Source organism: Otolemur garnettii, unplaced genomic scaffold, assembly GCF_000181295.1.
Source record: "Otolemur garnettii isolate 467f Iridium unplaced genomic scaffold, OtoGar3 scaffold00056, whole genome shotgun sequence".
Taxonomy (NCBI): domain Eukaryota; kingdom Metazoa; phylum Chordata; class Mammalia; order Primates; family Galagidae; genus Otolemur; species Otolemur garnettii.
In genome coordinates, this window is record NW_003852451.1 from 1,317,609 (window position 1) to 1,330,514 (window position 12,906).

The 12,906-nt window shown below is 46.0% G+C and overlaps 1 protein-coding gene across 1 annotated transcript in view; it reads right to left on the minus strand.

Annotated features, from left to right (window-relative positions):
- The window catches only part of SMOC2 (SPARC related modular calcium binding 2), a 113,402-nt gene that overhangs the window by 77,213 nt on the left and 23,283 nt on the right, over window positions 1-12,906 (minus strand). Inside the window, exons 4-6 of the mRNA XM_023514647.1 lie at window positions 5,699-5,746; window positions 2,896-2,946; window positions 1,387-1,461 (exon numbers count right to left, since the gene is read on the minus strand). Of these exons, the coding sequence (XP_023370415.1) occupies window positions 1,387-1,461; window positions 2,896-2,946; window positions 5,699-5,746 (174 nt within the window). The remainder of the gene's footprint in view (window positions 1-1,386; window positions 1,462-2,895; window positions 2,947-5,698; window positions 5,747-12,906) is intronic.

The window sequence follows — 12,906 nt, forward strand, 5'->3', positions numbered from 1 at the left end:
ACCATGCAGGGTTCTGAGGTCGCCACTCTGAGCCCCCAGATGCCTCCTGCAGCTGTGAACCAGCGAGCGCTCCCACCATGCAGGGTTCTGAGGTCTCTGAGCCCCTCAGATGCCTCCTGCAGCTGTGAACCAGTGAGCACTCCCACCGTGCAGGGTTCTGAGGTCTCCACTCTGAGTCCCCAGATGCCTCCTGCAGCTGTGAACCAGCGAGCACTCCCACCATGCAGGGTTCTGTGGTCTCCACTCTGAGTCCCCAAATGCCTCCTGCAGCTGTGAACCAGCCAGCGCTCCCACCGTGCAGGGTTCTGAGGGAGCAGGTGAAATACTAGAACTCAGGCAATTCTTTTCTAAAGTCCTTTAAAGGATGAGCCAGTCAGGAGTACAGGTGAGAGAAAAGAGAATTCAACTCCTCTCGGGATTCTAAATTTTAGTAAACCTTTTGGTTTTTTGGTAAGTAGATATTAAAAACACACTTGGAAGAAAAACACATAACTGCAGACAATGAAGCTTTAAAGGCAAACAAAGGCTTCCTCTGTGAATATTTGCATTTTTTTTTCACTCAAAGCTGATCATAGAAAACTCAAGTTACGGATTCTGTGCTCCCTCAGAACCCTGTGCCTCTTTGACCCTAGTAAGAGTTTGTGAAATCTCCATTTGGAAAGGCAAGAAGAAGCATAGAGCAGTCACCTAGAGCTTACCGGAGAATGACAGAGAGCCAGTGTTTATGAGAACAGTCACAATCACTAAGGACGGGGCACCCACTACTTGTCCACAAAACATCAGAATAGTCAGTTCTAAGTGGCAGAAGTTCTATGAGGCACCGGATCACAGCAAGCATAACCCATGAAATTTGATGAACTTTAAAATAACCAAATGTTTTAACATTTCTGAAATTAAGTCAAAAGCAAATAGTAATAAAACATTTGGATTTTATACCTAAAACTATAGTTTGTTTGGTACATACAAAGAAGTCTTTTGAAGAATTTTAAAGTTTTAATAAAAATGACTAAATTTGAAATATGCTTTGGTGGTTGAGCTGGAAGAATTATTTTCATGACTCAGTAGCCAAGGAAAAAGACATATAGCTGACCCTTCAACAGCAGAGGTCTGGACTGCATGGGTCCAGTGAGACACAGGTTTCCTTCCACCTCTGCCCCGCAAACAGCAAGATGTCCTCTCCTCCCCTCCCCCTGCCCCTCCCCCTCTCTCTGCCCCTCCCCCACCTTGACGCACCCAGTGTGAAGGTGAGGACCATGAAGATCTTTGCAATGACCCCTGTCTGTTTAATGACTGGTAAATGTGCTTCCTCTTAATTTTCTTAGCTGCATTTTGTTTTCTCCAGCTTACTTTAAGAATGCGGCATATAACACAGGCCACCCATCTTACCTGAATTCTTGTTGGTTTTGTTCTGTCGACTTTTAACCTGCTCAGTCCAGAGGGTGGGATATCGAGACGCGATATCTGGGGAACCACAGGGAGATGGTGACTGTTTTTATCTCATTATGAAAGCACAAAGTTCTGCAATTAAACATTTCAGCAAAATAATTTGATAAAATAAATACACTTTGTGATTTTTTTAAAGAAATTGTTAACATTATTATATGTGTGAGACAAAGAAAATAATAATCTACTATTTAAGATATTATTTTAACATATTTTTCTTTATCCAGAAGTATAATTAAAAAGCTATTTGGATCCAGACACGTTTTACTTTAAAATAGTTGGGTTTTAGAAAAGTATTCCCAGGCACAAAAGTATACCCTTGTGTGGTAAGGACGGTGACTTGCATATCACACAGGGTTTTTACTCAGCTAAAAAATACATATTGCTGCTGGATGTAATATGTGTAACTTTTGCCTAAAACTTTCCAGGAACACATTTTTTGTAGTAAAATTATTTAATAAGCAAAATTGCAACTGTATTCCACTGGGTCACTATTACGCCTCTGAGAACAGAGACCATGGGTTTGACCGTTTGAATTTCCATCTGCCAATTCCACCCACATGGTGTGGACAGATGACCTCTGTGACATCTCGGTGGCCTGGCACTGGGAAGGCTGATGGGTAACAGTGGCGCTCACTGTGACTCACGCAGTGCCAGCGAGCTGTCAGCCATCAGCTTCTGTTATCATTGCTACCTTCGAGGCCCCATCCGACTCTACATTCCAATCTGTGATTTATTTATAACATGTGTATTTTATACTTTACCTTCAAATCCTGCTCCCCTTTAACCTGAGAATCTGTCATACATTAGCAAATACCTAAGACAGCTTCTCAAAGGTAAAAATTGGACATCTATCCTGTTACGACCACTTAGCAAGCCGGGAAGTGTTAACCGGGAAGATGGCATAGGTGACCACAGCTTTTTGAGTTCAATTACATAGTTTATAATTTATATTATCATAATTATAAAATGTTAACTCAGAAATGTTTGTTCAAAAAGCAAAGCCATCAGTGCTCTGCTATGGAAAAACACCACGAGGATATTTAAAAGCCCCCAGACCCAAAGCCATCAGGACAAACAGTGGGAGCCTCATTAGTTGGAAACAGCCAAATGCAACCATTTCTATCCATTACTTGCTGTGCTGTCTGTATTTAAGGTGTACACGGTGGTGCTTTGACACACATGGACATGGCAAAATTACTTCTGCCAATTAACATGCCCATCAGCCAGGCAGCTGCCCTCCTGTGTGAGGGTCAGAAATTCTTGGGATAGGAGACATGGTCATCACTGTATCCCGGTTCTGCCCTCTGCCTCCCGCTACCTTGAAATCACCGGTCCCTTCCACTCTGTCCAGGGGCTCCTCTCCCCCTGCGTCTGCCTGCTGCAGGACACTGTGCATCCCACCCCCTCCCCGCGGCCTGACCTCCCTCACCCCCCGACCCTGCAGCTCACCTTCCTCATCCCCTTGAGGGTGTGTCTCCAACGCCGGAGCTGCGGCATCATCTGAATTCAGAACGGAAAAGATTTGCAAGGAGACTACAATTATGAGAGTAAGTGACGTAAGTGTGCATACCGGATGGATGTGAGGATCTGCATGCAGCCCCTTCCCAGTGTCACCAACACCCCCCACCCCAGCACAGGCGTAGAGGCCCAGGCTTGAACGAAACAACACACTGGCACTTTGGGGAGCTGCCACTTAGGCCAAAACAAAGTTCCAGGAGGGAAATGTTCAGTGAGGCTCTAAAGGAGGGGAGCCAGTGACAGGGCACAGGGCAGACAAAGCACAAAAATAATTAGGGAAGGGAAGCCAAGTCAGAGAGGCCGTGAGCTCTGGTCACCAGGGGTCGTGGGCCAGGCTGGGGCAGAGGCTGGAGGCCTCACACTGCACACACCAGGTTTGCCCAGGTGGGAGGGCACAAACTAGAGTGCAGGGACACACACCTGCAGGCCTCCTAGAAGGATGCCCATGAAACCCTGAGGCCGTCTAGGGGGCTACAGGGGCCAGAGAATGGAGGGAGGCATGCAGTGGGCTCTGAGGACCTCCACAGCCACCTCAGATGCTACACACCTTTCACACAAATAGTCTTGTGAGTCTTGTGTTAATTAGTCTCAAAGCACACTTTGTGAGGAGCTTGGAGACCTAACAGGGCCACCAGGAGGCGGTGACAAGGCCCTAGTGAGCTCCCAGGAACCACCCTAATGTTTTTTACCTAAGCTCGATCGTGTGACTCCTTGAAATACAAGGAAAGAGGAGAGCTGCAGGGCTGGTGAGGCAGCTAAATTCGCAGCTTCCACAGATGCCCCAAGAACAAAAATGAACTTTCTTATAGAGATTTTTTTTTAAGGGAAAACCAAAAATGGATTTTTAAAAAATCATCAGCACTGCTCAATCTCTTGAAAAAAAGTTTGTTAACTGTCAAAATGCTGATGAAGACATAATATCACTTGTTTGAAATGACCAGCTCTAACACGGAAATACCCATAAACTGGAAATGTTTTGCTGTTAAATATTTTTAAATATTTTGCAACTTTCTTCTAAGAAGATGCAATGAAATGGTAAACATTTAAAACATATTTAACATATTATAGGTATTAAGGAAACATAAGAAAACGTCTTAAAAGATCATGTTTGAAAGTTTTTGTTTTTGTTTTTTTGCAGTTTCTGGCCAGGGCTGGGTCTGAACCCACCACCTCCGGCACATGGGGCCAGCATCCTACTCCTTTGAGCCACAGGCACCACCCAATGTTTGAACATTTTTTTGAATGATGGCAATCAAATACATTATTTCTCATGCACATTTTTGCTGAGGCCTAAACAGGCCTTAAAGTTACCATCCCATTCCTAAATCGTGGGGCTGTGCCATTCAGGAAACTCAGCTCACTAAGTATGAGTTAGTCCTCCTCAGAGGGGAGGACAGAGGACAGTGGGGAGTGACCGGCCTCACCAGAGGTTACCTCTGTCCTTCCTCCAGCAGGTCAGCCTGAGGCCACACTCCACACCCTCATCCCCAGAATAGCTAATCCCAACACAGCAAACCCACTGCAGCCACCAGACTCAGGCTTAAGAAGATAAAGCAAAAGTCTTGGAGAGCACAAGCTTTCTTTCTGTGTTCCCACTGTTAGAGTTTGCTGAGAGTCTCATTTCACTGGGGATGAGCTTTGTTGCTTAATTTCAAACATTCCTGCTGTATGTGTGTGTTTCTAAACCAAGGGCTTCAGTGAATGAGACTTGTTCTCTGCTTAAATTCACCTTCCTGCCCGTGTACTAATTGCCCAGGGGTTTTTTATAGTGGGTATGACGTGAACTGTAATGAGCTCATTTTGCGGTTGAAAACTGAGGGCCAGTGGAACTGGGACATGCTCTGGGAAGAAAGATGTTTCCTCAGCGAGGAGGCTGGCTCTGCCCCACGTCACACCTGGTATATCCTTCCTTTCTCAGGAAACTGCTCCCCCCTCTGAGGCCCCAGTGAGTGAGCGCCCTCCACACGGGCTGGCTTCTGTCCACGTGTGTCTTCATGATACAGAGACCACTTTACAAATGCGCCCCAGAGCAGGGACGGTCCTGACAGTCGCTGTGTGCTTAGGAAATTGGACCGCATAAAACTGTTGGCCTTCACATTACTTCTCTTATTACTGGGTACTAGAACCTACATCAGGAATAAGAAAAGCATCTAAGACCTTGGCACTAAAACATAATTTCATTTTGTTTTAAAAATAATCTTGGACTTTAAAGGTTGATATGAGAGGAAGGCATAAACGTGTCCCTGAGATGAAAGGCTCGTTGGTAAGGCAGGGTAAAGGCCCAGGACGGGGAGCAGGTGCCACTGAGACAGCAGCCTGGAGGTGTGAGCGGAAGATACTTAATTATCTCGGCTGTTCCTATCTGTGCCACCCTCAGAGGCAGTGACTACAGGACATGGGAAAAGCATTCCTGCTTCTGAGGAGTGGGTGGGTGGAGGATTCTGTGTGGAGCAGGGCGCAGAGCCTGCCAGCTCCAGGGTCCCGGCTCAGATGCTCCAGCTGGCGCCAGGCAAGATCTACACGTAGTCCCCACCCAAGCTACGTCGGAGAACCCTGATGTGGACCCAGGGAAACTGGCAATGGGCTGAAGGAATAAAGAACTGACAAGCTATATCACTGGGCCCTCAGTGTTCACACTAGCATGTGTTTAAGTTTTAACTTTGAGAAATTATTTTAAGGCAAGGCTGGGTTGGATGTTATCTGTCACCACAGAAATTCATTTGAAGATAGCTACCTGTTTTTCCTGTGCCTTCCCGTTGGGGTAACTTTTCATTTACGGAACCTAAGAAATGAAAATAAGAAATGAAATTAGTTTGGAATATCAAATGGTTATCAAAAATTAAATGATACAACTATTTTGCTTCATTTTGAGTAAGGAACAAGGTTTTGACACTTTCTAGTTAACTTCTGTAAGCACTCAAATAGTCACCTTACGTCTGGGACCCAGACTAAGAAACAGAAAATTAGACTCCACTTCTGGTGCTAAGTGGTGAATGTGTACATGAGGCCTTCCCCACGTGTGACAGTTCCTTCACCAAAAAAAGTCACCTTACCACAACTCACCATGCTGGGTACTGAGCAAATTAGGTGAAAAACGAAATGTTTTTTAAAATAACAAAATGTTATACAGCTAAAGACAATTAAAAACCCTGGTTTCATCTTGATTCTGATTTATAGATATGAAAATTGGGAAACTACAGGAATACAGGAATTACACTAACTATAATAATTTGTACCAGAATTTTAAACATTTATATGATACCAGAAAGGTTTATATTATAAATGCAAAGTTATAGTTTACTTTCTTTTCCAATAAGATATTTCTCTTTTGTTTTTCATACGTAAGAAATGATTTTGAAACAACCAAGTGTCTCTTGAAAACCTGCTCCGTGATTCAAATATTTTACAACACAGAATTCGAAGGAGATCTTGGTAATATGTTCCTTTCCTCTTCCAACCAACTAGCTTGAAACAAAAAGACCTCCCTAAAATCTACTGCCTTGGCCTCCAGCCTCGGAAGACAGCTGACATGACTATCCCGAGTCAGTATGGGCAGAATCCAGCTGCAAAGGACAGCTCTTCTCTCCACGCCTTTCGGGAGATAGGATTTGCTGAACTTGAAAGTGTCTGTAGCCGGCCTGGTTCCAGGACACAGGTGCAGGACGGGGGCCTAGACATCAGGGGTGACATGTGCAATGCGGTAGGTGGCAACCGCTCTGCCAACCACGACCGGTGGCACCTTCAGCAACCGTCTCCACATCTAAGGACTCTGCTAAATGATGTTCCCCAGGTTCCTGTTCTGAAGGACACATTTGATTTTCTTCCACCATGTCTCTCCACACACCACGCAGGGACCAGCCAGAGGGCTCAGTGGAGAAGGGTGATGTGGAAGGACAAGGATCCACTGCCCACGTTCCTGAATACCCAGATCAAAGGATCCTCCAGACCAGAGGCCACAAACCGCCCCTGCCCTGTGCTGAGCGACCTCCGCCCCAGCCAGTGTGGAGAGGCACTCAGAGCTACCCCCAACTTCTTACCCACCCTGCTCCTGTCAGATACAGAGGGGCTCAGACACACCCTCTGTGCCCGTCTCAGGAGCAAGAGGCTGGCATGGCCACACTGCTCATACAGGACATTCCAGATGGGGCAGGTGACCTTTCCCTCAGCCAGGGCTGGGAGAGGTGCTGGCAGGCACTGGTGCTGGTACTGGTCCATGACCATTCCCAGGATCATGCTGTGTATTGGGACAGGGCTCTCCCAGCAGGTCCCAGGAGGGTATATCAGTGCCACCTGGACACCTGCCATAGCCACAGGCCTCACCCCAGACCTGATGGCTCAGACCCTGGGGTGGGGCCAGCAATCCAGACTGCTACACAGTGAGATTCAAGGAACAGTGTCCAGGCAGGGCTGGGCTGTGCCCTCTCAAGTCCTCCTCCTTCCACAACTGTTATCTCCTTAGGGTGGTCATTGTCACCTCCAGGAGCTGGCATGCCCCAGCCCTGCCCTGCCATCACCTCCACCCTGCACGTCTCACTGGCAACTTCTGCATCCGTGGGTGGAGAAACCACACACCACACAAACCAGTTGATTTTCAAGGAACCTGTGTGGTCTGTGCAGCCCTGGTCTTTACTCATTGTGGGTCTAATGATCCTGGCTTTGAATAGTGGGATTCCTGGTTAGAGGTACGTCAGACCAAAGCAATGTTCCGAATTTCTTAATTTCTAAGTTGAGACTCTGATTATGCCAGATATGAGCATTTACTTCTCTAAAATTATAAAACAAGAAAATACATAAATCATAAAGTATTGTTTACAGAAGTCAAGGGACTATTTCTGGATGAACTTTTGGTGAGCGTCAAATCTAACACTTGTGCTTTACGCACATTTCCACATCAAGTCTCACGTATTTCAGTGGAGGGACAGCAAGTGAGCGCAGCTCTAGCTCCCACAGAAGCCTTGCACATTTTAATAGTTTCACACCTTTCTGATGTGTAACTATTGTAGTTACTCACAGAGGAACAAAACATGCTATATGCAGGGCCCATAGCTCAGGGGGTAGGGTGCTGGCTACATACACCAAGGCTCGTGGGTTCAAACCCGGCCTGGACCAGCTAAACAACAATGACAACTGCAACAAAAAAAATAGCCAGGTGTTGTGGCAGGCGTCTGTAGTCCCAGCTGCTTGGGAGGCTGAGGCAAGAGGATTGCTCGAGCCCAAGAGTTTGAGGTTGCTGTCAGCTGTGATGCCACAGCACTCTACCGAGGGTGACATAGTAAGACTGTCTCAAAAAAAGTGCTATTAAAAAACTGTAGTATCTGCCTGAAAAATAATAAAAATAAAACGTAAAATATTTGTTTTTATATGCATAAAAGAACTCTGAAAGGACACTTCCAATCTTTAAATGGAGCTATATAAATTGGGGCCATTTACTTTTTAAAAGACCTCTTGATTTAAGAAAACATCATCGAATATCAGAAAATATGAGAGAAAAGTCTTGTGTGGGCTGAGGATGGTAAAAGAAGGTTTATAGGGTACTTGGTTAAGCTAATGTGGGCTTTGTTACAAATTAGCCACTAAATTAAAAGTACAATAAAGTATAATAAAGGCACAGATTATACTAAAAATGCAAGTATTAGGCTCTGGGAAATAGTTTTTTTCCTGAAAAGTAGTACAATTAATAAATATTTTTCTTGAATAGTAAAATAGTAACAGCAAAATATTGTCCATCTAGCTGGGTGAAGTAGCTCCCTCCTATAATCCCAGCACTCTGGGGGGCAGAGGCAGGTGGATCCCTTGAGCTCAGGAGTTTAAGACCAATCTGAACAGGATCAAGACGCCATCTCTAATCAGGCATTGTGGTGAGCACCTGTAGTCCCAGAGGCAGGAGGATCTCTTGAGACCAGGAGTTTGAGGTTGTTGCCAGTTATGATGTCACAGCATTCTATCCTGGGTGACAAAGTGAGACTCTGTCTCAAAAAAAAAAAAAAAAAAAAAAAAAAATATATATATATATATATATGTATGTATATATTGTCCATTGGAGAGCTGAATATTTCAAAGCTAAGTCAGAGTTTCAAAATAAAGTGGAGCAGATAAAGTCTGGGCCCCCATGGGCCACTGAGCCCCGAGAGCACTGGTGACCCCACCCAGCCAGGGCCGTGTACCTTGGGGCTGGGTGGGGCAAAGCAGGGTCCTCTCATTCTCAAGAGCTGGTCAAGTGTCCTGTGTAGATAATAACCACACCCTGTGGCGGGCTTTTTCTTTAACATTTTACTTTTTTTAAAATTCCATATCAATTAAAAATCTTAAGAAATTTCCACAATCAGGAACTTTTCTGGGAAATGGTATAAATCCTGCCCCAGCTGTATCCAATTACTATTGGTCTCATCATGAACATGAAGTTCTGTCAATATTAAAAACATGTTATAAGATGTGTTATTGGGTAAAGTAATTCATATTTTTCTCTAAAATGTCATAAGTTTTTTTAATAGACAAAATTCAGATTATGTTTTTCACAAGGTTGACATTAGAATCTGATTTCCAAGGTTATCAGTTCTCACGGTTCTCACTTCCATGTGGAAAGAGGCTGGCTTTTCAGGGCATTTTCTGCAGCCTGTTAAAGTTGTTGTTTTTCTTTGCATTTCCTTGTCAGGATGTTTGAAATATTTTAATAGATGCTGTCTTTTCAATAAGAGAACTGTTCAGCCTAAAGAGAAAGCCATTTTGAGGAGAAACAAACAGATAAAACCAAGTTCCTACTAACATTTAACCTTTCCAATCAATTCAAGCAAAGCAACTTGAAGTCTGCATTTTAACAATCTTTATAAAGGAATACTTCAAAGACCTCTGTAACTAACCACGGCTATCTTGTTAATTTCAATATTTGGGAATTTAATCTATACGTTTCTTTCAAGACCCTCAGCTATGTCAGGGCCTTAACATTGTGCCAAGGAAATTCATGTGAAAAGTGAAAAATCCAATTAGCTTCTCCTTACAAATCAAAATTTCTAAGAAACTATTTAGGGTACTCCTACAAACCCCAAATTCCATCACTTCAGATGGAGGCCAAGTCCAGAAATCACAGTTAATGTAGATCATGTAGCTAAAGATAGTCAATCTAATTCAAAGTCCTCTGTCACTTCCAGGGGGGCCTCCCCCAAACCCAGGTCTAGAAATCCCTGGATAAGTGATCACCACACCCACGAGCAGACTCACATTTGGACCACGGGAGTAAACACCTGGACAGACCAGGACCTGCTCACTCCCGTCACAGGTAATGCAAAGACTTCAACACCAAACTGTAAATTCTGATGTTATAAATTTTTTTAGGAAGCAAACAGGGACAAATAGAAGAGTCCCTGTCCCACACTGTGAGAAAGTTGCTGACACATTTGTACAGTTAGGTGGGGTCCAGCCAGACAGTGTTCGCTCTACAGGGACATCCCCTAGGCCTGCATGCACAGGGCCTGACCCTTGGTGTTGAAAGACGGGTGCCAGCAGCCACACCCCTGCTGCTTCTGTTCCCCATCTGTGACTTGGAATCTGTAGCTTACTCCAAACACACAGCTCCAGCTGGAATACGTAGGAAGACTTTGGATGCAGGAAGACTCCTGCCTGCAGGTTCAGCTGACTGTGTCTTCAACCACTTTGTACCTGTGCCAGGAAGACGCTTCTTGGCCAGGGTGCACAGTTGCAGAGAAGAGATGAGATTAAAACCCTGTAGAGAACAGGCCAACTACAAAAATCCTCCCTTGGAAAAAAAGGCCTTTGCTTTTATTAGGCTCTGTTCCTGCCCACAGCAATGTTAGTCTTCAAATCTTTAGAGAAAAGAAAGAAACAAAAAGGATATCCCTGCAGAATACACACGAATCACCTGTATCTATGGGGAGGTGTGAAGCCCAGACCCCCACCTTCAGCATGAAAGACGTAAAGGTAACACTCGGTGCAGACCCTGCCATATGCCACACTTGCCCTGACTTCTTCTGGGCACGAGGTGACTCCAGGAGTGTAAACCATCTGCAGACCTGGAAGGTCTAAATCAACAGCACTCTGCAAGCCAGGTGCCTGAAACCCTGCTCTCAGCCAGGCGAGACAGATAACTCAGAAGGAAGCTTTGCGGTGCTCAGCACTTCTGGAGCAGAGTTTGTCACTGACCTCACCCTGCACCTCCAGACAGACTCAAAAGCCTTTCATCTCCAGGCTCACCCTGTCCTGTGCCTGACTGAGGGCATCTGGGGAATAAATGGTGGGGACCAGCCCGTTCTGCCCCTTCCTGCCCTGGGTCCAATAAGATGGTTCCATTATTCTTATTTCTCAGGAACCCTCTCTCCTGGAAGGCAGTGCCAGACATCCCTGGGCAGAGCAAGCTGCTCCTTCTCTGCCCTCTGCATCTGGTCCAGACCACCTGCTGCTTGCCAGGAAAATACTCAGAGAGCCGCTGATGCCAGCTTAGTTAATCAGCAGTGAGCCAGAGTAGGAGGAGAGGCCTACAAGTGTTCTAGATACCAGGGTGTTGGCAGAATCATTTACTGAGACAGAAGACAACTTTCTTAGGAATCCCATCATTGTTAAATAATTCAAAATCATTAGAAAGCAGGTGCCAGTAGGGTTGAAGGGGCTGGATTTGACACCCCCCTTTTGGTGCTACTCAAAATTCCTGTTATGCCTCAGTCTCCACTCTGAGGTCACAGGTTGTGTTGGCTAGAAGGAAGAGCAAGGCCTTCACTCACTAGCTGTCCGACCTGAGCCCCCACTGTTGGCACCAGGTTGACCATCAAAGATTTGTGGTGGCGTGATTAGAGCTATGGACATAATGTCCTTCTGATTCACTGAGAAAGTTTAAGTGGCCTGGGAGGGGCAATTCCCACCATCTTGTCCCTGAAGGACAATTTCTGGAGGCCAGCTCCTGGGACTGCCCAGACACTGGACCTTCATTAGGGACTGAGCAGAGATGTCACCTAGTCATAGAGCCTCAAAGACAGGAGTTATAATCGGAAGACCACATTTAAATTCATGTTTGTCTTGTAAATAAGGAATTCAAGGCCCAACAAATTTAGATATTATGAAGCAGCCTGGCTCTGTGAGTCCTGGAAGGGACAGAGGACAGGCTGTATTTGGAGGGGGGGATGTGGGTTATGGAAACAAAGTCTTAGATCTACTGCTTACAACCCTGAGGCTGTGGAACCTTTCTTACCTGGGAGCAGGGAGCAGCAGGCGGGCACCCAAGTGAGGCTGCTGTCAGGTGCCAAACCCAGGGCCCTGTGGAGGCCAGAGCTATTGTCCTTGCTTCTACGTGGCCACAGCAGGTGCTCAGGACCCTGGTAGGAGCTGGCCTCTCCACCAGTCCTGAGCACCCCAACATGCCTTAGCTGTGGTGTCTCAGCACCTCCCCAATCCCCTGGGCAGGCTGCCCCTCCTCTCCCACCTCCTTCCACTGGCCGTGAGTGTCTCGCCCAGTCCTCCTCCCTAAAAATCCTCAGGGACGGCATCAGGTAAATGTTAATCTGTGGAGAGAATCCAACCCAGGTGCTACCGCTTACAGTGGTGTTTACATGTTTTAACATTTTTAATTTCTGTAATATTAATATTTATACCTACAGAAAAGTACACCAGACATGGACCTGCTCACAGTGACCACTCCAACCAGTGACCCTTGAGGACGGCACCCAGGACAAGGGAAGGTGTCCCAGACCTTCCAGTGCCACTTTCCAATCATAAAATGCCTCTCCCAGAAGCACCCCTTGGCTGTCTGTGTGGTGTCCCGCCCAGGACTGAGAGCGTGGATGGACCATGGTTAAGGGTGTCTCTGTGAGTGACCCTTTCGCTCCTGAGGGCCACTCCACTGTGGTGTATCCCCTTGGGCTGACCCCTTTCACTCCTGAGGGCCGCTCCGCTGGGGCGTATCCCCTTGGGCTGACCCCTTTCACTCCTGAGGGCCGCTCC